We start from the raw sequence: 27,174 nt of genomic DNA on the forward strand, positions 1-27,174 counted from the left end.
AAGTTAGTATTTCTAGGATTCGATAGAAGGTAACACTTCATCTTCATCTTGAGCTGTTAAGAATCAACTGCTCTGTCTACCTGATGTCTGAACTCTGAACCCTTTCAAAGAAGAACAGTGAGAGTCATCTACTAGTCATTTGTTTAGGCTTACTTCATTTCAATTGATAGATCAACAACTAGGTCAAACAATTGTCTGTATTCGTGTACAGTTGTTGTATAATGAATAGTAAGTAAGCTACTATCAGCATCATCATCTCCTAACTAATTTGGCAACAACTCGGTTAATTTACTGCCATCCCATTGAATGATATAAGCCACGACGTAATCTAAGCTCATTTCTGTGGTGTATCGATCCACAGGTTTGTTCATCCAATGTCAGCCATTCTGTCAAGAAATGAATCGCTATGGTTTTTGTCTCGTTTAGGTTTAACTAAACAAAGTGATCCAAACTTGACTATGCATGCTGGTCCTTTGCTGTTTTCCAAACTGAGATCATCATGCGCTGTCATTACAGTCCAGAAACCTTGCGTGTTAAACAAGGTTCGTTTTAGAGCATGAGGGCTGCTGGCTCAACACCTTGATGCACATTTGTGTTCAGATTTTGAGTTTGACACTTGAATTTACTTAGCATATGATGCATTTACTTGAGTATTGTACTGATTGCTGATGCATCATCTGATGTTATTTTACCAGTGAACAAATTGACATGAACCAGTGACTGATTTTAGGCTGACAACCAGACATCATATATGCAATAATACCAAGACTTGGTAGATGTATGGTATTCCAAAAACACATGGTTGTGAAGATTACAGATTGATACCATTTAGTAGTCATGGTCATATATTTCTCATGGCAGTCCGAAAGAAAAGACAAAACCTGGTGTCAAGTTTCTATGTAGAAAGTGAAATATGACCTAGCAGTTCATGTACTAAATGCTATGCACTTTTGCCACTTGTGTTTCGTTTTGAAAGTTTCCCCTTTTCATGTGTTCCAAGATCCTCTTTTTCATGTGTTCCAAGAATTGTCGTACACGTTTTGATATTGGTCAGTTAACTGCTAAGTGCTTGTGAAAATTAGAGTGTCTTGTAAATCTGGGAAATTAAGGAAGTCTTTGGGGTGTGGGGGGGGGGGGATATACCATCAATAATCCTCTAGTTTTAGTCTTGGTGTGATAGATCCATGAACTGACATTTCCATAGGTTTCTGACAAATTGTTGACCTCGAGTATTTTGATGCGCAAACTGCAAGAAGTTCCAAATACAATATTCCTTTGAGGCTAAATTACAGTAGAAACTCTTCCCATTTGGCTAAGTTATTGATCTGGTCCATGTGCAAGATGACCCAAGATGATCTCCCTTCTGACTTTGCAATATTTTCATCTCAGGACTCAGTAATCCATGAAAAAAACTACCGTCAGCATCTGATTTGTGGAGTAGAAACTCGCAAGAATTGTCGATAATAAGACTTGAATTTTCAATAGCAATGTCACAGAAGTTAAAGAAAAAAAAAAGTTGAAAACCTTTCAAGATGGTGTAGCAATGCCTTCCAAGCATCAAACACCTAAAGAGAACAAAAAAAAAAACCATAATATTTGTTTTCTCTTAATTTCCTTGGGCCAAGGAGTGGCAGGTCTTTCCTTAAGAAAAATGTGTCAAAAATCTTTAATAGTGTGATCCCACTTTAGGTCCAAACTCTTGACCAAATCGTTGAAAAGCTTGGCCTCACATGATGTACCATACAAACAAGGTCTTCTCCTCTCTGTCTGAATTTTATTTTACCCTTTTTTTTTGTTTCTTAGCTGTATCCGTTTGGAAAAAACAATTAACAAATATTTAGGAATTAGGTAGGAAAGACGCATCCTTGATGCATCCGTTGACTAACCACGCTGTTTACTTGAACTTAGTCCATCATACCCAACCGCCATGTGCTTATCTTATTCGCCACCATTTCCTCTACTCACCGCATTTTCAAAACCAACTTGTTTAAATTGTCAGAAATTTGTGCTCTTACATGCCGTGCACACTTATCCCTGTACATCATGGGCGATCGATTCTCCTCCATTTCCCAAATCCCTGAAAAGTCTCCAAACCTACGCTGAAAATGGATACAATTACGCAATTTGAGGATCTCCGAATCCTCCTTAAAATTGAAATAATTAGAAAACTCCGAGTCCTCGACTAGGTCGATAGAAAAACAAGAAAATTGACCAAATAGAGAACTACAACTATACTTATTTATCACATACTTTTATAGTAATTTCACGATGAAAATAGTTCTCGTGCATTTGTGCAACCCCGTGGAAACTCATGGGAACACAAGCATGTACAGCCGATCTCTCTCAATGCAAAGATCAATGAATACTCGTGCTCGATTACAAGCTAAATTAATACTCCCTCCTCCTAAATATTTGACACCGTTAACTTTTTGATATATGTTTAACCGTTCGTTTTATTTATTTTTTTAAAAAAAATATATGTAAAGCTATATATACGCATAAAAGTATATTTAATAATAAATAAAATAATATACAAATAATTATTAATTATGTAAAATTATTTTTGAATAAGACGGATAATATATGTGTATAAAAAATCAATAACGTTAAGGTACGGAGGGAGTACTGTACGAATCAGCAAGGGCCAGTGTGAGATCACGATTTCCATGACGCTGATTAAAAACGGATCAGAGATCTCATCTGTCCGTCGTCTGTCTTCTCTTCGATCTTCCAGTGAGATGGATGGTGCAGTGCAGCAACAGTTTCAACGGGGTCTGGCTGGAATCTTCAGCAAGTAGGCCAACCGAAACCGAGTAATCAATTCGAGCTAGTATTAATCTATCTGTTAAATAACAGTTTTTTCCAACTGCAATTTTCAAGCTTAATTAGGGCATACTTAAAGCTGATTGGATCGCAAGCTTGGAAGTGTCGCACTCAGCGTCACCCCTCTCACCAACTGGCTGAGCTCCATCTCTCACCGGACGATCGCCATTGTCACCCACATGCTTGATTTTTTTTTAAATAAATAAATTTGTTTGGTCTTCCAAGCTTTGATTCTAATTTAGTAGTAATCACATGATGGAGGACACTGTACAGAGTACTATGTACTGTTCTTGTTCAGACGCGTTTGAGGAAAATAGGAACATGTACTGACTGATGGATGCCGGCCGGTGCGGGTTAGGGTTTGAAATTCTGGAGGGGAATTTCAGAATTTTTCAACATCCCCTTGTCACCGTGGCACCGCCGGCGTGACATGAGTATGTGGTTTTGTTTCTCGTCGAGATCTCGCTATTCTGAGAAATTTTACAACAAAAATTTTGGTAACATAAGGTGGTCAGCCATAAAGGTGCAGTACAACTTTTTAATAGAAAATATGGAACTTAAGGGTTGTTTAGATGGGGCTAAACTTTTTAGCCCAATATCATATCAAATGTCTAGACACTAATTTGAATTATTAAACATAGACTAATAAAAAAACTAATTTTATAAATAAGAGCTAATCCGCGAGACGGATTTTTTTAGCTAATTAATCTATAATTAGCAAATATTTACTGTAGCATCACATAGGCTAATCATGGATTAATTAGGCTCATTAGATTCGTCTCGTGAATTAGTCCAAGATTATGGATGAGTTTTATTAATAGTTTATGTTTACTATTATTTATAATAAATGTTTAAACATCCGATGTGACTAGAGGCTAAAGTTTAACTCCCGCAAACAAACACCCCCTTAGCCGGTATCTTATCGGGAACAGTAAAAAGTCTCCATTGTCGACTTAGATCATCCCAGATGATTTACTTGGTCAGAAATTATATATGGTGTTCAAAGCTGGTTAATTAATTTCGATCAAACTAATTCAAGTTCAGTGAATATTTGTTTTGAATTTGGATTTTTCTCTTGGTGGGATTTCCCATGATAAACTGATCATCCTGGCCTACGTAGGAGAAGCAAGAGTCTGGAAATAAAAATCAAACTGCCGTGACTAAATCCTACCTCTAACTCTCTTCTCTGGGGTGATTGTCCGTCTTTTTAAATAAAAAACCAAACGATATATTTGTAAATGACATATTTTAAATAAAAAAAATTATATATGTATTCTTAGTGATCTAAGAGTTACTTTAAAAATAATCTTCGGTAAGAAAAAACTCCATAATAAACTTCAAATTTAAAGTTAAAATTTAAAATTTATTTTATAAGCATATAGTATAAGTGAAAAGACGAGGATGCTAGGACTCTTTATCCCAATTACATACGAGGAATTAAGCATTTTCACGACCAATTGAAACTGCCTCTGTTGACCGGTTAATTTCTCACAAAAATGCCCGGCAAAATAAAATCTCTGAACATGTACATGCGTCCTTGATCAGCTCAAATCGTATCAGTAAAACCCTTAAAAGAGAATTCAGAGATCAGCAATGCACACATGCATGTCGCTGAACAATTCTCGCAGTTGCTTCCCCGAGTTGCTCACCCGTACGAACCGCCAGTACAAAAGTCAACAAGAAGACGGCGTAAAATCATTAGGAAAAAAACTGACGAGATTAACGGGTGAATGAAATTTTTATATATGTGTCCATCATGCTATAAAAGCCAAGGCTAAAAAACAAATTATGATTAAAAAAACTCTAAAATATGCTCCAAAATTTTAGGTTAAAAGTTTAAATTTTGGCTTATAAACATAAATATTCTATACTTTTATATTATAAGAGTTTCTGATCTTATCTAAATTCATTTACGTGTTAACATATACATATATACATAGATGAGTATCAAGAGGTACATTGTTGCCATGTCAGTATGTCACGTCGGAGAATTCGATCCGGACCCCAAGTCAAAGCATCGATCAATAACACCCTTAACTCCGATCGAGATCGGAGTCTCGCTTTACGGTGCCTAAGTCGCCGGCGGCCGGCCGCCGCCGCCCAGTCGCCGGAGATCATCATGGCACCTCACCTCAGGGGCTCGATCGATCAGTCGCGTGGACTTAGCCGGACAGAGAACGCGGCTGCAGCCGCAATCGTCATGTTGGGACACGCACGTTGATATGATGGGGCGACGACGACGACGACGACGTCGGCGTCGAACACGAAGACGATGGCGACGGCGACGGCGAGGAATAAGAATATTATATCTGCATCGAGGTCGACGCGTCCGCCCGTCCAGCTAGCCAATCCACTCTCAAGAAACTTAGTTTTCTCACTTGCCCATGAGGCCAGCTCGGGTTGACATTTTTGGGTCCTCGAGCTAGCTAATTGCTCGATCGATCGAACGCCATGGCCGCAACTAATTAACCTTGACTAGACCCGGGTTAGCTACTACTTAATCCTGCTTGCCACTGGGATTTAATCGGGATTTGGTGGGGAAGCAATTCTTTAATCCGTTCTAGTCAGAAACTGCAGGCTCGACGACCTAGCCTCTGGCTTCCTTCTTTATAAGGACAACAAGCCACGGCTGCAGGAACAATTAGCTAGTTTCTGCCATTGCTGTGCTTGAGCTTTGAGCTTCATACATAGCTTGCCGAGTTGATTGATTGAGCAGAGTTTGGTTGAACTGGTAGCGGCCGTCGCGATGGACGTCGCCGTCGAGAGCCCGCCGGTGATGATAGAGGAGAAGAAGGTCGACGCCGCCGTGGTACTACTAACTTCATCTTCCTCAGCTCCGGCCATGTATTTGAAAGGCTGAAGTTGACCTATACACGTTCTTGTGTTTGAACAAGAAGTTGACATCGATTATTGATTTTGGTGCAGATCGGGTCAGGCGCTCCTCCAATAGTCTTCGAGAGCTTTGCATCGACGCAAAGAGATTCAAGCTTCGTCGTCAAGAAGGTATTCATCGTAATTAATTTTGATAATCTACGACTAAATATAGTTGATGTTTAATTCGGTGATTAATTGCTAATATGATAGGAGGAAAAGATGGAGGCGACGAAGGCGGAGATGGGCGAGGTGAGGGAGGAGAACGAGCGCCTCAAGACGATGCTCTCGCGCATCGTCAGCGACTACCAGTCGCTGCAGATGCACTTCCTCGACGTCGTCAAGGTCAAGGAGCAAGCGGCGGCGGCGGCCGACGACAAGGCAGCGCCCGCGGCGGAGCTCGCCGATGACGACGAGCCCGACGACCTCGTCTCCCTCAGCCTCTGCACGAGGCCCAACGCCGCCGCCGCCGCCGCGCGCCGGAAAGGCCACAAGAGGACCTCGTCATCGTCGTCGTCGTCCGGCGCCGAGACTGCCGGCGTCCACGACGACGACGACGACGGGCAGCTGTCCCTCGGCCTGAGCTGCGCTCGCGCCCATGCCCCCTCCGACGTCGACGACGACAAGGCGAGCCGCGCGTTGCCGCCGCCGCCGCCCCCGCCGCCCGTGCTCAACCTCAGCTCCGACAGCAGCGGGGCCGCCGCCGAAGCCGACCCTACCCAGCCGAACAAAGCGTCCCGGAGCTCGAGCGGCGGCGGCGGCGACGTCGCCGACGACGAGGTGCTGCAGCAGCAGCAGCAGGCCAAGAAGGCTAGGGTTTCCGTCAGAGTCAAGTGCGACACCCCCACGGTACTAACATCCCGCTTAATCTCATCTTGATCCGAATTACCACCACTAATCACGATCCCTAATTACGTTTGTGCTGTTAATTATTTATGATCAGATGAACGATGGGTGTCAGTGGCGGAAATACGGGCAGAAAATCTCGAAGGGAAACCCGTGCCCGCGCGCCTATTACCGTTGTACCGTTGCACCCAACTGCCCTGTCCGAAAGCAGGTACGCATACGTATATACGTACACGAATACGTAGATATATACCATCGCGTACGTATATTGAAGTGGTCTTTTACTCCTTTTTTTTTTTGATGGAGCAGGTGCAGAGATGCGCGGACGACATGGCGATCCTGATCACGACGTACGAGGGCACGCACAGCCACCCGCTGCCACCGGCGGCGGCGGCGATGGCGTCGACCACCTCGGCCGCGGCGGCGATGCTGTCGTCCGGGTCGACCACCTCGGCGATGCACGGCGGCGTCGGCGTCGGCGTCGGCCACCACCACCACCTGCCGCTCACGTCGGCCGGCGGCGTCGGGCTGCTTGGCCCGACCACCATCTCCACCGCCACGTCCTGCCCCACCGTCACGCTCGACCTCACCGCGCCGCACTCGCTCCTCCACGCGTCGTCGTCGCCCTACGCCGCGGCGGCGGCGGCGGGGTACGAGTCGAGCAGGGCGCTGCCGGCGGCGTGGGGCAGCGGGTACCTGGCGTACGGCGGGGCGCAGCCGCCGTACTACGGCGCCGCGGCCACCAAGGGCGTGTCGACGCCGTCGCCGTTCGGGCATTTCGGCCTGATGGCGAGGCCGGCGGCGGCGGAGCATCTGTACGGCGGCCAGACGACGGCGTCGACGCCGTACCTGCAGAGAGCGCCGATGAGCGGCGGCGGCGCTGCGCCGGCGGCCGTGACGGACACGATCGCGAAGGCGATCACGTCGGACCCGAGCTTCCAGTCGGTGCTGGCGGCGGCGATCACGTCGTACATGGGGCGGGGCGGCGGCGCGGCGGCGCAGAACAAGTGAGCGCGCAGCAAGCAGTTCATAATTAATGATCTAAATTTTGTTTTAGAAAATCAATTAGCTGGTAATAATTGCTTAATTTGTTCTGGTATACGTACGTATTAGTCTCCTAATTGGCAATTTATCGATGTACAGAGGGTACCGTATATAAGCATCATGTCAGGAGCGTGAATCACTCAATTGTATATGTATTATGGGGGGAAACAAATTAATTCAGAATGAGGCTGTTGATTTCCAAGGCTACAATCTGCTCGTCAGTTCTATACTATACTGTATAAGATATTTTAATTCTATCAAAATTTATTTATAAATTAATAAATATATTTTATATACGTGTTTAGATTTATTAGTATTTAAATGAGTTTACATAGGTTTTGAAACCAAGGTTATATTATCTAACATGGATGCATGCATGCTGATGTCAGGAAGGCACGTTTTTTTGTTGCGCAATTTTATCATCCTTGAGGACATACTCAGAGGTATCACATTTTATATAGAAAAGAGTGATATCTCATCGTACCTTTCAAGGATGGGAAAAAAACTTTTTTTTGTTATATTTCTATACTTGGTCATGATCAAAGCATAATCTACCCATGAGTTCTTCCTGTGAGATATTGGTATTGCCTTTTTGCTGATAACAATTCTAAATATGTGGGGTTTTTTAGAGCAAAAAAGTAAAGGGGAAATTGATTGTGTGACATTGGGTCCTTAGGCCTTGTATTTTGTGATGTGCCGATTAATTCCCTGCAATAGTTCATGAAGCTTTTAATTGTCTGGTATTCAAATTAGCCTTGATCGAATTTTGATCAGCCATTGGAGTGATTACAACTTAGAAACAAGTTTCTATATGCTATACACTGCTATTTACTTTAAGAATTCCGTAGTATTTTCCATTCATATTGATGCTAATAAATTTAGACATATTTACAAATTATATACATCAATTAATAGTTTAATCTATGCACGACAAAAAGTCTAGTAATATAAAACAAAATAATTACCTTTTAAGTTGGCAGTCCAAATTACATACAACGATTACATGGTTTTACCCCTTAATTTAAGTTGGTTGTTTGAATTACCAGACAAATATAAAATATACAAACAGATAGATATTTGTTGGATTTTAGAAAAATAGAACTACATGGTGATGCTTGTGTGTATAGCATAAAAGGACAGAGTGACATTTCATCAACAACACGGCTTCCGTACCAAAAAATAGCTGTTCTATCACTAAAATTTTGTCCAAAAATATGCCTAATTTTGCAGTACCCAGGGATGTTTATAGCGATAAAAATGTTTCAGAACCATCACACCAACCAGAACAACGAAAGGAGGACAACACAGTATTTTCACCTCTCTTAATCTCCATGAAAATTTCAGCATTACCTGTATTTTTTAAATATAGGGAATCTTTTCTTCCGACATAATTAAACATGTCATAAGTATTGAGACTACTGGCGGTAGGCTCGTGGCAGTCGCATAGGTAGGTCCTGCGGAATACCGATTTTTCTTTTGGGGGAAATTTTCTCATACGTAAGGTATATTACTTATTGGGCCTAATACTTGATAATATTTGGGCCTTTTTTTTTGCAATATTGGGCTTCTTACTCCTGATGGGCCCAATAACCTTCTCTTGTTTCTGATTCTCTGCTGGTACCAGGGTTTCCCTTATCGTAACGGTTTTGCGTTCTCTGTGAAAAATCGTCCTAATTCAAAAAAATTAAAAATTTTAATGAAAAATTAAAAAAGTGATAAATATGTATTTATTGAACTTAGATGTGAAAGAAAATTTTCAAAAAACTCAATGAATCACTTAAAAAACTGAGAAAAGATTATTTGACTTGAGTTAGTTGAAAAAAATCAGATTGGTCGCACTGTTCATGAGGCACAGCTTGGCCCAAATAGAGAGAATGACACCAACTTCATTGACCACGGGCGGTGAACTGGTCCACTCCCTTTTCCCCTTTTGCTCGTACGCACCAGGACTGGAGCCGGTGACCGGTGCCGCCAGATCCGTTGCCTCCGCCCGAAGAAGAGGGGAGACCGCGGCATGCCATGATAATTATGATGGAGGGCAAGGTAATCGTGCGATTATCGCTCATATCGTCGTGGTTTTCAGCCGAAGCCGCATGATTATCGTCCCAAACCGCAATCTGCAAGTCTCCGCGATAATCGTACCAAACCGTATGATATGGAGGCTAAAACCGTCACGATTTCGTTTGAATTTTTAGATTTGAATTCATGTGGTTTTTGAGCGATTATCGTGATAAGGCTCCTCCACGACAAGTGAAACCCTGGCTGGTACTCGGTTCGTCTTCGTCTCTCTTTCACTCTGTACTCTGTACTGTACTATTATTTGTATCCAGCCGTGAATTTCTGCATACATCACTAATGCAATACTGGAGGAATTAGAATAAAACCTTCCTCGGTAATTTGGTGTATATTCTCGTCGTTTTGTTCTGCTTATTATACTTATAAGCTAAAATTTAAATTTCAACCATAATTTTAAAGTTTATTTTAGAGTTATTTTAGTACTTTATTTTTCAGTATTTGTTTTTTATCACTGAGAATATATATATATATATATAATTTATAAATTAATTTTCGTGTGTAAATACGACTGAAAAAGCCATAATGATGATCACCATAATCTCACTCCGATCCTTAAAGTGATTTATTATTTCGGACATGCGTATAATGCAGACTGAAAATTCATGCATGATGCTAGGACTTACAATTCAAAAAAAAAAAAGGGTCAATTACTCGAAAATGGAGGCAGTTAAAGTTGTCCATCATCTTAGGCCCGCACACAGAGGCCTGCATTGAGCCCCATCTGAGCAATGTTCTTCTGGGCCGCTGATTAACTCTGCACATATATCTATACATGCATTTTCCTCCAGTTCTGTGTCGCACGAACGTTCGTCCACCAAATCATTCGAGTGCGACTGAAACTGTGGGCGAAATCATCGCTGATTTTATAGCTAAAATAAGCACGACGTGAGTGTAGTTCATACAAGAACCGATCAAGAACGGCGACAAAAAGCAACCAAGGAGCAGTAATTAATCTACTAGCTAATAGCTAGCAAGCATAACTAGCTATGTATAATCAGAACGACGATTCCGACGAGTGCGCGGCGGCGGCGGCGGCGTGAAGCGGCGGCCCCCAGCAGGCTGGCTGCGCCGGAGGAGGAGAGGTCCAGGCCGGCGCGGCGGCGGCGGAAGGGTACGGGAGGGCGCCGGCGCCGGGGGTGGCGTGGTTGTGGACGCCGTCGTAGGTGGTGACGACGTAGCGCGGGTCGTCGCGGTCGCGCTCCACCCGCTTCTTGACGCCGCAGCCGGCCGCCGAGCACCGGTAGTAGTTCCTCGGGTTCGGGCTGCTCTTCACCGCCTTCTTCCCGTACTTGCGCCACTTGAACCCGTCGTCCAGCACCTCCACCTCCTCCGACCTCGTCCTGAACCCGATCCTACTCGTCGTCGCCATCGTCGACGACGACGGCGACGGCACGCCGTAGTACTCACCCACTCCTCCGATCACCGCCTGCTGCTGCTGCGGCGGCGGCGGCAGCGAGTACTCCGGGTGGCCGAGCTCCAAGAAGTCGCCAAACGAAGCCGGCGGGAAGAAGAAGCCCCCCCGCGCCGCTGCACCGTCGTCGTCCGCCATGAGTGGTTGAGGAGGGAAGCACAAGGAAGGGCACGAGTAGGCGGCGTACGACGTGTCGTGGCAAAGTCCCAGCGAAGCCGCCATGCGCGCTGACCAAATTAACCAAGCTTGCTGCTGCTGCTGCTGCTGCTGCTGCTTGACGATACGATCGAGTGGTTTGACAGAATTTGTGGCGTCGAGCACTGCAATTTATACAGCTGCACGTACGTACAGATCGACGGTCCAAACGAGCAACTAGCTAGTAGCTACGTAGCTCGCTTCGTCGACGATGTTTCACACGAACGATCCTGATGATGAGAAGGTTCTCACCATTTGATAGATTGTGTCACATGTCGATTGTAAGTCACTCTTACCGTGACAGCGACGTACTATCCCGTCCTAAAAAATCCAACTTTTCAGTTTTTATGTTGAGTATTTTGACTATCCATCTTATCTTTAAAAAAAATTAATCACACATAAAATACAATTCGTGTTTTATCATCAAATAAAAATAAAATTATTAATTATAATTTTTTTAAAATAAAACAAAAAGTTAAACATTGTATCTTTGATTTGTTTTGGTACTGAAGGAGTACATCCCTACCTAGGCATGCAGCTGGTAGATAACCCTGCGCTTTTGGCATTTATGACCAGACAAACTTATCCCCTGGCCAGTTAGCTATAATTAATAAACTATAATGCTAGCACCTTGTATTCTTTTATTTGATAAAGATAGATGATCGTCTGATTTTATAGCTATTTTATAGTATAGCCAATATAATTAATTACTACCATGTAAAAAATATAATATAGAAGTATAAGATAATTAACTTTTTTATATATTTTTTAAAAAATATACTATTTAACAGTTTTGGAGAATATGCGTGTAGCAATCGATGAACAATTAACTCTAAAAGAAAGGGGGCCTAGTAGCATCGATTAACTCCGGTCAATATCGAGACATTGGACTGTCAAGACCGCTAGCTAGTTACATCTTACATACGACTTAATTTGGGATAGGATTGGATCAAAATTATTGAGCAAAACTTAAGCTTAAGGAGAAATATTCTCAGTCTATCGACGGATAAAGTTTACATTATTTAGATTCATTTTAGGGCTTATTCGGAATGCAGGCATAAAAAAACAAGATCGGGAATGGGAGAGGAATATATAGTAGTAGAACAGAGGATTCAAAAACATACGAAAACTAAATAAACTATCGTTCAGATATCACAAATTAAGGAAAAACTAAGGAATCTTGATTCATCTAATTTTCTGTACTTAGTGCACGCAACTGATGTGTGGGCAAGTGAACAACAAACCATCATTACAGTGGCTAATTAAGTTGATTTACTTCTTCCTTGCATCAGTCCTACATGGAGCCAGCTGAAAAGATGAGGTCAGGATGGATTCCCTTTTTCCTAAGGAATTCCTTCAAAAGTACAAGGAAAGCTACAACATTCCTAAGAAATATAGTGAATCCTATGTTCCGAATGGACAAAAGGTAGCAAATTCATAGGAACTACTCCTTCCTATGGAAAATCCTAGAAAACCAATGATCTGAATGAGGCCTTAAGGTAGCTTTCGATTGGCTGTAAATGTTTAAATTGGTGTCCATTAGAACCCTACCTAAAATATAGCTAACTACGATAGGATTTGACCATCTTAGTTTATGTTCTTTTATAGCTGAAGATAATAGATGAAATATTATTTAATTTGTTATTAACTATTTAATGATGTAAACAATGAAATTAAAGACCATAAACTTAAAAATATACTTTAGAAATATGAAATGATAAACTTTTACATAAAAAATGAAATTAAAGACCATAAAATTAAAAATATACTTTAGAAATATGAAATGATAAACTTCTATATAAAAATATTTTAAAAAAATGCTCCATTAAGAAGTGTGTGTAAAACCCGAGAAAAAGGTTGACTAAAAAATCGTGAAAAAAGAACACCGTCTTAGTACCACAGATTTAGACATACAGACATTTACATTTTAGGACATAACCGCAGCATGGTGTTCCAACGTAAGATATCGAATTTTAGAAGTACTTATATTGTTATATTTGTTATAGGACGAAATAGTTTAGGATAACGTTTGAGTAGTACAAACCAGGGTTTGTAGTTTCGACGAAATTCACCGGTGGGGTCTGTTAGCCGTAGGTACTAGTTAAATATTTTTGTGCAAAAAAATGTACTATTTGAACATGTGATGGACATGCGAAGATCATTTGTATTTTTGGACTATTTGGACAATTGGACTTGGCATTATCATATATATTCTTTAGATGTTTTAAAATGTTGTGTACTTATGCTAGAACTAATGTAGACCGTTAATTTTTTTTTAATTCAATAGATCGAATCTATTTATGATACCATAACAACTAAGTTGTAGAATAACAGAATTTCAACGATCGAGGTTCTTGTATCGATCATAATACTGATATTAGAATACTAGTCTAGTAGAGAGTATTGTAGTTAAGTTCATGTTCTTTAGAAATTCGTCTATATATTTGGTGAGAAAACGATCGATCCTTACCGGCATTTAATTTATTTTTAAAAAATGTTCGAAATTTCCGGCTTAATTGAAACTGCAAACCGTGGTCAAAATAACCAACCGATAGTGTCGTTCTCGAATGAAAAGAAAAAAAAAATCCGGTCGTGTCTTTCGATGGATGGCACTAAGGAAGAACGTACGGTGCACCTGCGCAAATTAAAGGCATTAATCTCGATCGACACCTGTCGATGAGGCCGTCCCGATCTATCTCCTCTCCTCTGCGTATCAAGCAGGGCACCGCGGCGGCGGCCGGCAATCCCCCCGCGCCGGCCGCCCGCGACGACGGGTGTCGAGATCGAGAAGAGAAGAGACTTCCCGGCCGCCGGCGACCGGCCGGCCTACGACGAGTCGTCGACGACGCACGCTGCTAGCTAGCTAGCTGATCGATCGATCCATGGCTGCATGCCACGCGCGACGACCTTCGATGGCGACGGCCACGGACGTATACGTCCGTCCGTCGTGCTTGTGCCCCAACAAAATCAACGACGCTAACTACTCATGCTTTGCTTGCATGGCAGGGCGCAGTGTTACCATTGCTAGCTAGCTGCTCGAGACCGAACACTATCTTGTACTTCCGTCGGTTTATTTTTACTTATTTGTTTATTTACGTTTAACCCTTCATCTTATTTTAAAATTTTTATCCAAATATATAAAATTATAAATCATACTTAAAATTACTTTTATAATAAATTAAATCATAATAAAATAGCCAATAATTATATAATTTTTTTAAAGACGAATGATCAAATGTAGATAAAAAAAGTCAACGGTGCCAAATAAAAAAATCGGAAGGAGTAGTACTCTTATCCCCTTTTTTTCTCCATCACATCACTCTGGTCCCTTTTTACGTCTGATGTACCCCGACTTTTGAATTATATTTAAATATTCATCTAAATTTATTTAGTTACTATTTACTCTCGCCATCTTAAAATTAAAAAAACTAGAGTTGTATATTAGATATATATCCTAGTAATACTACCACTAATCTAAACACTAATATAGTAATGTGTTTTAAAATTTTGAGATGGAGATATCACTCCGTTGTAATTTATTTTATTATTAAAATAACTCTAAGTATGACTTAAATTTTAATATATTTATAAAAAAAAATAAATAAGATAAATAATTAAATATTTGTTTAAAATTCAACGACGTTAAACATAAGAACACTAGAGAGGATATACACATGACATGTAGATCAAACTCGCAATGCGCTACATATTTTTTTTAACCAATTGCTTCTGATCATGCACTAACCCACAAATTGATTAATTTCGAGCTAGATATTAAGTACTATATCTGGTAGTTTTGACTTACGTAAAATTTTTGGGTATACGCATGTGCTCAATTGATTGAGTACGTAGGTAGGTAGATTATATTACCGTTAAATTAATTAATTAGCCCAGTGGGTCATCATAGGGAGGTCGACGCAAAAGAATTCTTCTCGTACTCTCGGCTGCCCGGTTAAGTGCCAAGAACGAGATAATATGCATTTCACCATCGTCATCCGAACTGAGCATCGATGGAGTTGGATCAGATGCAATGTTTTCGACCCCAACTAGTCCATATTAAAAATAATGTTGGAGAGCGATCGATTGCCGTAGCCACCTTTACATGTGTGCACTTGCGACGGCGTCTGTCTTAATTCCACCAATAAAACGTGCATATATTATATATATTTTGCATTGAGAATGATAGATTGATTTATTAACTAATCAAGGGCACTGATCAGTCTACAGTACGTACATCGTTAGGCACCCATCTCCTTTGCTGCTGGCAGATTTCGGATGGTCCAGCACGTACCTCCATGATTCATGTGATGCGGGCTAAGTACGCACGGATGAATCTAGAAAATTAGTTTATTAGGATTACCGAGGTCATAATATATTAATCTTGTTTAATTTTTAATATTATCTTAACTACCTAAACAATAAAACAATGAATAGTAAATTTTTTCAGAGGTCATCGGGGTCGGTTGACCCTGACGATTGGTAAAGTACGTATAGGGTTAAGCGTGAATGGATGGGAGAAATATTTGTAAGCCTGTTTTACATTTAGATCTGTTTTTGTTGTTGGATGGATGAATGATTTGTGGTAACGTTCTACATCGATATAAAATAAGATTGTTTTTTTTATCATATCTTATTTATTCTAAAAGTAATTTATTTATGAGCAATCATTACATCAGAGTTTGTAGTAGGGAATATATGTGTTGAGACTAATAAAGTAAGAAACAAATGTATTGGGATTTAATAAAATGAGGTATTCTAATTTTTTTGCTTTTGTATTGTTACATGTGTGATATGGAATGAAACTATTTTGAAACATACGGAGAAATTATCTGAGGGCATAAACAAATGAATGTAGCTATTATAAAGTTGGAAATTGATTCAAAATAGAGTTGTAAGAAATCCATATATATAAGAAAGTCTCCTAAAAATTATACAGGACTTCATTTTGCATGCCTGTTAATTCATTTATCTGTTACTAGAAAAAAATAACGCATATGCCTACTCAACGTAAGTACTGAAATTACACCTGGTGTGTGTGTATATGTGTCAGTAAATGAGTCGTGCAAGAGCATCCGTGGGTAAATGGCATATCAAATTATTAATATTGCAAAGAAATGCTACCACCGTTTTATAATGCAAGATGTTTGAATTTTTGGTTGCAACGTTTGACCATTCGTCTTATTCAAAAATTTAGTACAAATATGAAAAATGATAAGTCGTGTTTAAAGTTCTTTTGATAATAAAGTAAGTCAAAAGAAAAATAAATAATATTTCTATAATTTTTTAAATAATACAAATAATCAAATATTATAATTAAAAAACAAACATCTTACATTATAAAACGAATGGAGTAATATGTTGATAAACTACTCCGTTTGTTTTATCCTTTTCCATATTTATATGTACAAACAAGCAAAAACCCAAACCAGAGTATCGAGGCTTATAAAGGACAAGATATGTCTTATCTTGATATTTGATCGAGGACTGTCTAGTCTGAAAGGGTCAAGGGGATTTTGAACGAGAACTTCCATGAACCGTCAATGGATTTAATTCCTAGGAGACCTTTAGGCCTTGTTTAGTTTTTAAAAACTTTTTTCTAAAAACATCATATTGAATTTTTAAAATTTAAATGGAGTATTATATATATATAGATGAAATGAAAAACTAATTGTACAGTTATGTGTGAGAAATCTCGAGACGAATCTTTTGAGCATAATTAGTTCATGATTAGCCATAAGTGCTACAGTAACCAACATGTGCTAATGATGGCTTAATGAGGCTCAAAAAATCCGTCTCGCGGTTTCCAACCGAGCTGTAAAATTCGTTTTTTCATTCGTGTCCAAAAACTCCTTCCGACATCCAGTCAAACATTCGATATAACCTATTCCCCAAAAAATTTTGCCATCTAAACATGGCCTTAAGCTAGAGACAAAGGATCATCCAGAAAACATCATTTCAGATGATCAAAACTCATTTTCAACGATTTGCCTAACTCATTATTTCTAAGATAATATGCCTCTCTGCAGACGAACTCGTATTGGATAATCGATTTTTCCAGGTGAACCATTAAAAACGCTCGTGTGATACTCACACTGATCTTTACTACTATACTACAAAACACAGGTTGTTGAAAAGCAAAATACTATTAATTTAACTTCATATATCTTAAACTTGTAATGTTTATAAATAATGTTAAATAAAAAAGTAATTCATTATAAAGTTGTAGAACTGATCAAGCTCTTTTATTTTCATATAAAGCACATCTTTATTGGAGGTTGTTTAAATCGTATATCTGAAATTTTATTAAAAAATATAAACGATGTTATATTAAATATTTTGGCTATAAAAATCTCAAATAAGAATTTATTAGCTACAAAGTTGACCAACAATTTTCATATAAAGTTTACCTTTATCCAACTTCATATGAAAAAGCTAGATGCACATATGTATTATTTTGAAATTTAATTTTCACAGACAGGCCTCTCGTTGTCCCACCTACGATAATACCATTGTTTTTCCAAACGGTTCTCTTATAAGTCGGACTAAGATAATATTTTTTTTAGGCAGACAGTGTCATCCCCTCACAATGATCACGCACAAGCAGGCTTTGTAATGGTCCGCCTAGAATTTGTAAAGGATCATCTAAAAAAATACTTTTGTAGCAGAGATTCGGTCATATTCTACGTCACAAGGAACAATTTATGCTAATTATGTTATATGTGTATCCTACTTTAGCACATTAAGGGGAGAATGTGAAACACCATGGAACTCCCATCTTTCATATAATAATAAGAGCATTTTATAGCCTATTAATAAGCATTGTTGTCTTATGAGCTACTCCATCCATTGCAACATATAAATATTTTTATTTTTTAAAAAAAATCTAGTACCAAAATATAAGTATTTCTAGCACTATCTATAGCACTACGTGTCTCCATCAATCACTTACCATCAATTTGTTTTATTTTATCCCCGTCTACCCTTGTATCTCCATTCACTCCTCTTATTGAGGTATATTTTAAATTTTTCTTCTCAACTTTAATCGCTGACAACCAATCTAGGAATAGTTGTTTTGGAAAGTGGAGTTAGTATATTATCACCGTTAATCTGGCTGTACATGGGCATCTGTCTATATATAGGAGCTCCTAAATCTTGGGGTAAAGGTTTCCTGATTGACCATCCTATATGGCCATATCTCATTGTTTTCACCAAACACCTGTGGAATAGAATGGTCTCCTCCCATTAATTCCACCTCATCACCCACACATGGCTAAGTCATGGCTAAATTTCGAACTAGTATACTAAATGTTTACAAAAAATCAAACATAGATCCGACGATATGGAATATAGATATTACTATAAATCTAAACATATAATTATCTAGATTTACAGAATTAGCACGTGTCGTATTCCATACTTGATAGCTATATTTTGAAACAGACGAACAACAAAAAGCATGGGAATATTATGATCTTCACCTATTAATTCCCGGTCATCGATCTTCCCCATGCGAGCAGTAAGAAAAATACTCCGTAGAACACAACAAAAATACAAAACCATTATATTACCCGTCATGTTCCCCTTGCAAGCAGTAAGAAAAAAGAAAACAAAACAAGATCGATCAGTACTATACACACGTAGAAAAATACATACCAATTCGATCAACCGGGAGCCGCCCAGGTGTCCCCAATCTCCATCACGCAGTAGCCAACTCATGCACGTGCATGCCAGATCGACGCCGAACTCACTCGATCCGTCCGCATGCGCCGCCGACACCGGGCGGCCGCCCGCCGCGGCAGCCGGCCGAATCGACCGGCGGCTTGGTTTGTTGCTTTTGCCCACCGGCCGGGAACGACGGACGGACGTAGCTATCAGACCAGCCTGATTAGATTAGCGTTAGCGGGCGTGTCAGACTCGACCGAGCAGGGCGCGCGGCGTCGCCGTCGATCGCCCGCCGTGGCCTGCCCGGGCGGACAGGGCAGGCAGGCATGCGGGGGCCGGGGAGGACAACGGCGCGACTGTTACTTCCCTCCGCCAAAGGGGCATGACGACGACGTCGACGTGAGGTCAAGGTTTATCTAATCGGGAGGATCGAGGTGTCACGCTAGCTAGTGCTGGTATCGAAATTTTGATTTGTTTCTTTAACGACGGGTTTGTTCGCAGGGATGTGATGAGTTGGGTCAAAGTTATTTTATTTTTGCTACCGTTTATTTTATGGACTAGGTAGCATGAATTGGATTCAGCAGCGAATGTTCTCTGTAGATGCTGGATGAACGGGTTCGTTAAATTTGGATGAACCGGTCAGTCTCAAGTCGAGCACATGGGGGAGAGAGGAAATCATACATAGCCATCTCATCTCCGTCCTTCGAACCAAACATTGATATATTCACTCCATCACATCTAATCTTTTCAATCAAACAAAAAACACAACTCATTCCATGTAACCAAACAGAAAAATAGGACCAATCTATTATACAATCGGATTCAGTCTATCCCATCTTATCCACGAACTAAACATATCCTAATTTTCTTTTGAACCTGCTATGGCTACCGGGCTCTAGCTATTACCATACTCCTTTCGTCATAACGCTTTATTACGCATACATGGATCATTTTTGGGAAATATATTTGTAACATGCAAAATAATTTGAGAATAAAACCTTTTATGTATGTTATTTTAGTAATCTAAAAGCAAAACGTAAAAAATAAACTATAGTAAAAAAATCTTATAATCAATTCTAAATTTAAGATGAAAAATTTAAATTTTGCATTCTAAGTACGAGAAAAGGCGAAAAAAAAGAATGTCAATGATTCTCTCCCAACGGAGCGTGATTGATCTGGTCGTTGGTTAACCGTGCAAGATTAATCGTTTCCCAATGTGTTACTAACCCATCTAAAAATAGGGTTATTTTTAAGCCATTGTAGTTTATGTCAAATATGTTTATTTTAAGTAATCATTACATTGGAGTTTGCTAAAGTAAGAAATAAATACGATAAAATAGGAATAGTTATATCTTGATTTGATAAAGTGGAGTATATTTGAGTATTTTAATTTTTTGTATTGATAGGTGTGTCATGAGTAAAAAATAAAGTTATTTTTTGAACGTATAAGTATATCCAAAGTATATGCTAAAAGATCCACACTAGTGTTGACATTAGGGCAGATCGGGACCGAGTTGAGCAAGATCGGCCCCGGCCCTGACCTGAACTCCTCCCCTGTTCTCGGCCCTGAAAACAAAAACAGGCTTAATTTCTTCCGCGGCCCTAACCTCATCTAATCCTAGCTCCGAATAGGTCCTGATGCCTCAAAAAGCAGTGCATTTAAGAGCGAGAAAATGGAGTATACTCGCCGTCGCCAGAGACGGAGGCGAGTAAGCCAGGCCGCCGCGCCAACGCGTCTCCCAGCCGCCTACTCGAGAGAGAGCAACAAAGAGGGAGAGCCGGTGTGAGAGAGAATTGTATTTGACTATTTAATTTAGATTTTAGTTTTATTAGACCTTTAATTTTCTAGATTTTAAAGTCTAATATGCCTCTCGGATCCTCACAGGTGCAAACTCTCTCATATGTAAAAACTTTTTCCGGTCTTAGCCTCAAATCTCTGTAGGGCTGAAATGCCCCCACCCTACCTATGAGGCATTTAACTTTTTTCCACGTTTAAAAATGGCACATAACATATTTATCATCCGCTGTCTATGCCACACGTGGGTCCTTATGTGTCTATAACATGTGGGTCCAGTGATAAATATGTTAGTGTCATTTTTAAGAGTGATAAAAAGTTAATTATTCCCTGCCTATGGAGGAAATTGTCATCCCTAATCTACAGTCGTACGAATACAAATTCATTAGAGATGGTTTTAGGATTGCGAAGAGCATCTTGATTTGAACTCTGATTAACACATACGGCTGCATCCTGTACTATTTGACAGAATCGCTTCTGTCCGTACAAATCGAATGTATGTTCACATGAGGATCGACAATGCTGCTATAGTGCGTTCTTTTCTCCTATAATTGTTTGGCTTATTTATGTATATGCAAATAAGAAATGACATGTAAATAAATTTTTTATATACACGTTCTTATCGATATAAAAATATAATTAAAAAATAAACTATGATAAAAATCTCTGAAATCTACTCTGAATTTATGGTAGAAAAATTTAAATTTAGGTTTATAAACATAAGGCAAAAATATATGGCTGACAATTTTTCCTTAGACTTCTCTTGTTTTTCACACACACCTTTGGAACGGTTAAGCGGTACCATTTTACAAAGTTTATATCACCATATTTTTTCATTCATGCTTATACTTATAAGCCAAAATTTAAATTTTTAACCTTGAAATTGGATTTGATTTTTTTCATTTGCTCACCGAAGTTATATTTTTCGATATTGGCTTCTAGATCGCTAAGAATACGTATATAAAAGTTTATTCATAAATTATTTATCATTTGCAAACATGTCGTTTAAATAATCGTCCTTATAGAATTTCATCGTTATAATTTTCAAGTTATATTTTTAAGTTTATAATAGTTAGGTACATCAGTTGTATCGTTCAGTAGCTATTATAAAAATTACAAAATACACTGCCTTTAGTTTCCAATTTTTTTTCTAAAAACATCAAATCAAATCTTTTAACGTCTAAATAAAGCATTAAACATAGATAAACCAAAAAATTAATTATACAGTTACGGAAGAAATCTTAAAACGAATCTTTTGAGCCTAATTAGTAAATGATTAGCCATAAGTACTACAGTAATCAACATGTGCTAATAATGGATTAATTAAGCTCAAAAAATTCATCCCGCGGTTTCCAGGCTAGCCGTGAAATTCGTTTTTTCATTCGTATTCAAAAACTATTTTCGACGTCCACTTAAACATTTGATGTGACAATTCTTCCAAATTTTTTTTAAGACTAAACGGCGCCTTAATTCGATCGGCGTGCGTGTGGTGAGTACCGACGCGTCGTGTGTCCGTCTTGACAAGACATTCTCTGTCACTAGATAGGAGTAGGCCGGTATGGTTGGTTCCTCTCTACTGCGGTCCTCGCCTATCCACTAGAACGTCTTTTGGCTTCTTCTCTCATGCTTCCAGATTTCATATCAACTTCTCTTTGCCATTCATACTCTAATTTGGTCAAGTGCATTTGGGTAAGAAGTTATATTTGGTTTGAATTACACACCCTCTCTTTGCAATTCGAACTGCCACCGATGTTTTTTTAATATTTAACGACGTTAAATTTCAAGTTTATATTTGACCACTTATTTTATTATAAAAAATTACATAATTACTATTTATTTTGTTAGATAAATTTTATAATCAAGTAGGCCTGAAACTCGTACCACTGATTTGTTTACCACACAATTGAAATCTTGGAGTGTAATTTCAGGAAAAGAAAAACAGAATTCTCACTAGCCTTTTACTAGGGATGAAGAAAAAAAGCTCCAAACTCGTGGGTCGAACTTATGATCTTAATGAGTCAAGCAAGCTCACGAGTTTAATGAGCCAGCTCGCAAGCTTTTCAGTTAACTCTTTAGTACCAAAGATTACTATATTTTAAATATTTAGAATTATCAACTAGTGCTTGGCAGTCAACTAGTGCATGGCAGTGTGATCACATCCAAACTTATCATATTTAGCAAGATCTTAGTTCTATTCTTATGTTAATATATAAGAAACTAATAAATTTATAAATTATAAAAATTATTTAAATGAGATATAGCTTGTTAACAAGCTGAGCTGACTAGTTAAGATAACAAGCCGAGCTGTCTCGTTATCCCGCCCTAACTTTCACATTGGAAACTAAGTGGACCACAAGTTCAAGACGACAAATCCTGTAATGTCAATGCGACATCGTTAAAAAGGTTGATTGCTATGTAGAGCTCTGTCATCAGAACCACTTCTCTTCATATCGAAATGAGCACTTTCCTCCCCTTCCTTCATTTTGCATAATTACAAAACCGTCATGTATATACCCGCCTTTTTACGCGAACAAATGAGCTGAAAATTTTCCACCAGGCAATTTACTTTACAGACAAACAGGCAACTCGATGTACATTGGCAAGTCGACAAGTCGTAAAATGGCAAGAAACTCGAAAATGCTATTGGGACGGTCTCAACAAGCTTCCTGACGCAGACAAGCTTCTGACTGCAACTCTCACAGCACCAACAGCACCAAGCTGCCATACCTCGGGGCTCAGCCCATTAAAATCATATTTTGCACCCTCATCAAGGTGAACCCACACATGAAAAGCGACCTGCACAGACGACTTTGTAAGAAAAATGCACATGCTAACTGTACCATGAGAGCAGCATGTCTGATTGTGATTCCATTCAATTTCAGGCCTACTAGAAGCATAGTTATGTGGAAGATATTTTAGCTCATCACGACTTAAAACGAAAAGAAGATGCATCAGAAGCCCAGTGCCTTCAAGGAAAGACCTGAGAAATATAAATGCTAACCTTGCCCGATGCATTTCGTATAGGAGATATGTGTAGAAGATCACGGAACGACCTTCCATCTTTCCTGATAAAGAACATGAATAAAACAATACTGTTATGTTCAAGGCATGAATTGTACCTGTAAACAGCTAAAAACTATTGTGTGTATATGTCAACCTGTAGTTTAGTAGATGAACCGTGCAAGCCTGCTCAGAACAAATATGTTGATTTATCTACACACCCAATTCAACAAGGAATGTAAAAGGTGGGAATATTTAATAAAGTATGTGCAATCTGACAAGCTATACAATTCTGTTGCGCACCTCCTCAATAACCTCCATACTAGTACCAGGACCATTCAAGAACCTACAGTTACAGCCCAATATTTCTTCTCTTGAGTAACCTGGTGATGATAAAACTTTTAGTACAGAAGCTTTACAAGTAAACAATAGTAGCATGGAAAAGGAAATACAATTGGAATACAAACAACCTTTCCACATTCAGAGAGAGAGAGAGAGTGATGGAGAGAAAGAGGTGGTGGCATATCCGCACATTAGCAATCATGCCAATTTTAAGCCAGGAGCATACCACAGTTCAATCCTTCACTAATGACAATATGTTTTTCATATGAGGGAAAGAAGTAGGCATGATTATATAAGATAATTGCAAATGCAAACCATCACTAATTCACTTATGCCCATATCAAATCAATAGTATGACAGTAGTAAGTCTGTTGCATTGCAGTAAAATGTTTTTGTAATGTGAGATTGACCATTAGACATGGAATGAAATGAGTTTCTAGTACTAAAAATAAATTCTAGGTATATTGGAATCCATTTTGATTCACTCATAGACTCACTTTAGCCAAGGGGCACCACAATTCAAAATGATAGGAGTACAATATTACATCAGAAAAATCTGTTCAACGCATGTTCTTATACTAGAGAAAAAAAAGTATCAAGTACTCCGTACCTGTTAGTGAGAGAAAAGCATCACTAGCATAGACGATAGGCATGTCAGGCAAATGGGGGTCAGTCCTGTGAATCATTTCAAACTACTCCCAATTAATAAAGCAGGAACGAATTGCATATGTATGTTCAAAACACAAAGAGATATACACCAAAACAATAGAATACAAACAGATTATGCAAATAACTCACAATACAAAGCTTTGTTTGATTCTACCGAGAGAAAGATTTAAGGAAGAACTGAGTGCTGGGATGCCAACAGAATCGCATCTCTTCCCGCAGACCACTAGACCAGTCAGTTTGCTGTAGCGGTTCAAAGCAGAGAAGATGCTGTTAGCTGTGCTCAGTGCTTTCTCTTTGTCATGTTCACTAGCTACCCGCGGTTCCTCAGTATCCAGCCCTGCAACAGCAAGCTAGCAACAATATATTCACAACTCCTGATTATTGTATTGAATACTTATTAATACACAGTAGAAAAAACTGTGACAATGCCAGGCTAAGTATAAACCCTAATTCTAGTTGGCATAATCTTGTTATAAGAACAACTAAGGATGGCAAAAGTGTTTGTATGGGAGGAATAGAATCATGCCAGTCTGATTAGTCCATATTTCAGAATCAACTTAGTTTCTGATTAGCACGATGTAACAGGGTGAAAATGCTAAAAAGAATAAGAAATACCACCTACTCCTACTTGTTTGAATGCCCAATCTTACAAAAGACAGGGCTACTGTAAGAATGATTACCAAACCCAGAACCAAAATTTACCACACTACTCCGCAATCTTAAACTGTCATCCACTACTGTCAATCCGCAAATAACAGTAAGATCACTGCAAGCTTACTCACCATAAAAGGAAATAAGCCAATTCCAACGATTCTTGAGCAACATAATGCATATCAAGTTTGCAATATACATTTCGTAGACATAGATTACAGGAGACTACAATGGTGAAATTAATGCAGCTCACTTGCAATTAATGGCTGAACCATTGGTGATTACTAATCGTCGAGTGATTCCCTGGCCAAATTAGAAGAGCGGCAGATTTTCTTATAACGAAATTAAATTTAGCACACGGCCAGTAGCACACGGCCCGTAGCACGCACTGACCTCTCTTATCCACATCGACGAACACCTCCCCCGCGTGGCTCGCGCAGGGGCACTCCTCGTCCACCCTGGCCTCCTCGCGGCACGCCGGGAACAGCACCGGTGGCGGGGGACGGCGGGCCGCGGGCGGCGCGATGGGCACCTGCACGGCGAGGAAGTGGAGCACCCGCCCGTCGGCGGCGTGGAAGACGGGCGCGAGGTGGAGCAGCACCCAGTGCGGGGTCCCGTCGCGGCGGTAGTTGAGGATGGCGACCTGGTGGGCGCGCTGGCCCCGGACGGCCTCGCGCACCCCGGCCACGGCGGCGCGGTCGGTGGCGGCGCCCTGGAAGAGGCGCGCGTTGCGGCCGACGACCTCCCCGCGCGCGTAGCCGGTGAGGTCGGCGAGGCCCCCGGAGGCGTAGACGATGGGGTGGCCCGGCATGGCCGGGTCGGTGAGGAGGAAGCTCCCCGGCAGCTCGTCCAGCGCCTCCACCACCCAGTCCGAGTACCGCGCCGTCAGCGACGACGCCAGCCTCCGGTCCCGCTCCTGGTCCCCGTCCCCGTCCCCTAGAAGAGCCTCCTCGTCGTCCATCGGCGGCAGGCGGTGGCGGTGGTGATCGCCGTGGGGAAAGTCAAGGGAGGCGGAGGAGGAGGAGAAAAGATCTGCGCGGCGTGCGGGGTATGGCTGTAAAATCTCGGCGGGTTCGTTGGTTTTTTCTCTCTCTCTCTCTCTTTTCTGTTGGTTTTTTTTTTCCTTTCCGGGGGAGTTGCCATCTGCAGCAGCAGCCTTGCATGGTTGTGCGCGTCATATTCATTCCCTCGTTTTTTAAAAATACCTCTATTTTTCAAACAGCTAAATATATATATATATATAATAATTTTACAAAAGATAATTAATTTGTAGAATTATATTAATCTTTTAAAACTTTATAATTAATAATTAGTTTATTATATACTACTTCCGTCCCATAATAACCTCATTTTTCGTTTATTCCGTGTCCAACGTTTGACCATTCGTCTTATTTAAAATGTTTTCGCGATTAATATTTTTATTATTACTAGATGATAAAATATGAATAGTATTTTATACGTGACTAATTTTTTTAGGTTTTTACACAAATTTTTTAAATAAGACGAATGGTCAAACATTGGACACGGAAAAACAGAAAATGAGATTATTATGAGATAATAATCTGTTGTTAAGCTTTTTGCGCCGATTACTTGACATGGGCTCAGTGTGTGTTGTCAAGTAGTTTGGGTTGGCCCGGCGAATGCAAACCGTGGGCGTGGCGATTCGTCCACGGCTTCCACCGACGCCTCGGGTTTTTGGTCCAGACTTTAGAGGGTTTGAGACCGGGCTAGTGACCACGGAGTACTGACTGCTTCAGAAGCTATAGTGACCAATTGTGCTTAGAAAAAA

General features: G+C 40.0%; 3 protein-coding genes across 4 annotated transcripts; 1 reads left to right on the plus strand and 2 right to left on the minus strand.

The window, feature by feature from the left end:
- Positions 1-5,496: 5,496 nt before the first annotated feature.
- Positions 5,497-7,784, plus strand: LOC102717667 (probable WRKY transcription factor 72). Its single transcript, XM_040530006.1, has 5 exons — positions 5,497-5,632; positions 5,749-5,826; positions 5,908-6,543; positions 6,638-6,751; positions 6,850-7,784. The coding sequence occupies exons 1-5, from the start codon at positions 5,570-5,572 to the stop codon at positions 7,549-7,551; spliced, it is 1,593 nt and encodes a 530-aa protein (XP_040385940.1). The 5' UTR covers positions 5,497-5,569; the 3' UTR covers positions 7,552-7,784.
- A 2,427-nt stretch (positions 7,785-10,211) lies between these two features.
- Positions 10,212-11,354, minus strand: LOC102717947 (probable WRKY transcription factor 24). Its single transcript, XM_006645519.3, has one exon. It carries the CDS (start codon positions 11,291-11,293, stop codon positions 10,655-10,657), a length of 639 nt encoding a protein of 212 aa, XP_006645582.2. The 5' UTR covers positions 11,294-11,354; the 3' UTR covers positions 10,212-10,654.
- Positions 11,355-23,135: 11,781 nt separating this feature from the next.
- LOC102721398 (protein TWIN LOV 1) lies at positions 23,136-26,482 on the minus strand. 2 transcript variants are annotated; one of them, XM_040524593.1, is made up of 7 exons: positions 25,779-26,482; positions 24,864-25,071; positions 24,676-24,740; positions 24,027-24,106; positions 23,881-23,909; positions 23,725-23,788; positions 23,136-23,519 (listed from the first exon to the last, which is right to left on the minus strand). In XM_040524593.1, exons 1-7 carry the CDS (start codon positions 26,344-26,346, stop codon positions 23,364-23,366), a joined length of 1,170 nt encoding a protein of 389 aa, XP_040380527.1. In that variant the 5' UTR covers positions 26,347-26,482; the 3' UTR covers positions 23,136-23,363. The 2 variants fall into 2 exon arrangements, with proteins under 2 accessions (XP_040380527.1, XP_040380524.1); XM_040524590.1 differs by having other exon boundaries at positions 23,881-23,936; positions 25,779-26,480.
- Between the last annotated feature and the right edge of the window lie 692 nt (positions 26,483-27,174).

This window comes from Oryza brachyantha, chromosome 1, assembly GCF_000231095.2.
Source record: "Oryza brachyantha chromosome 1, ObraRS2, whole genome shotgun sequence".
In the NCBI taxonomy this organism is placed as follows: Eukaryota; Viridiplantae; Streptophyta; class Magnoliopsida; order Poales; family Poaceae; genus Oryza; species Oryza brachyantha.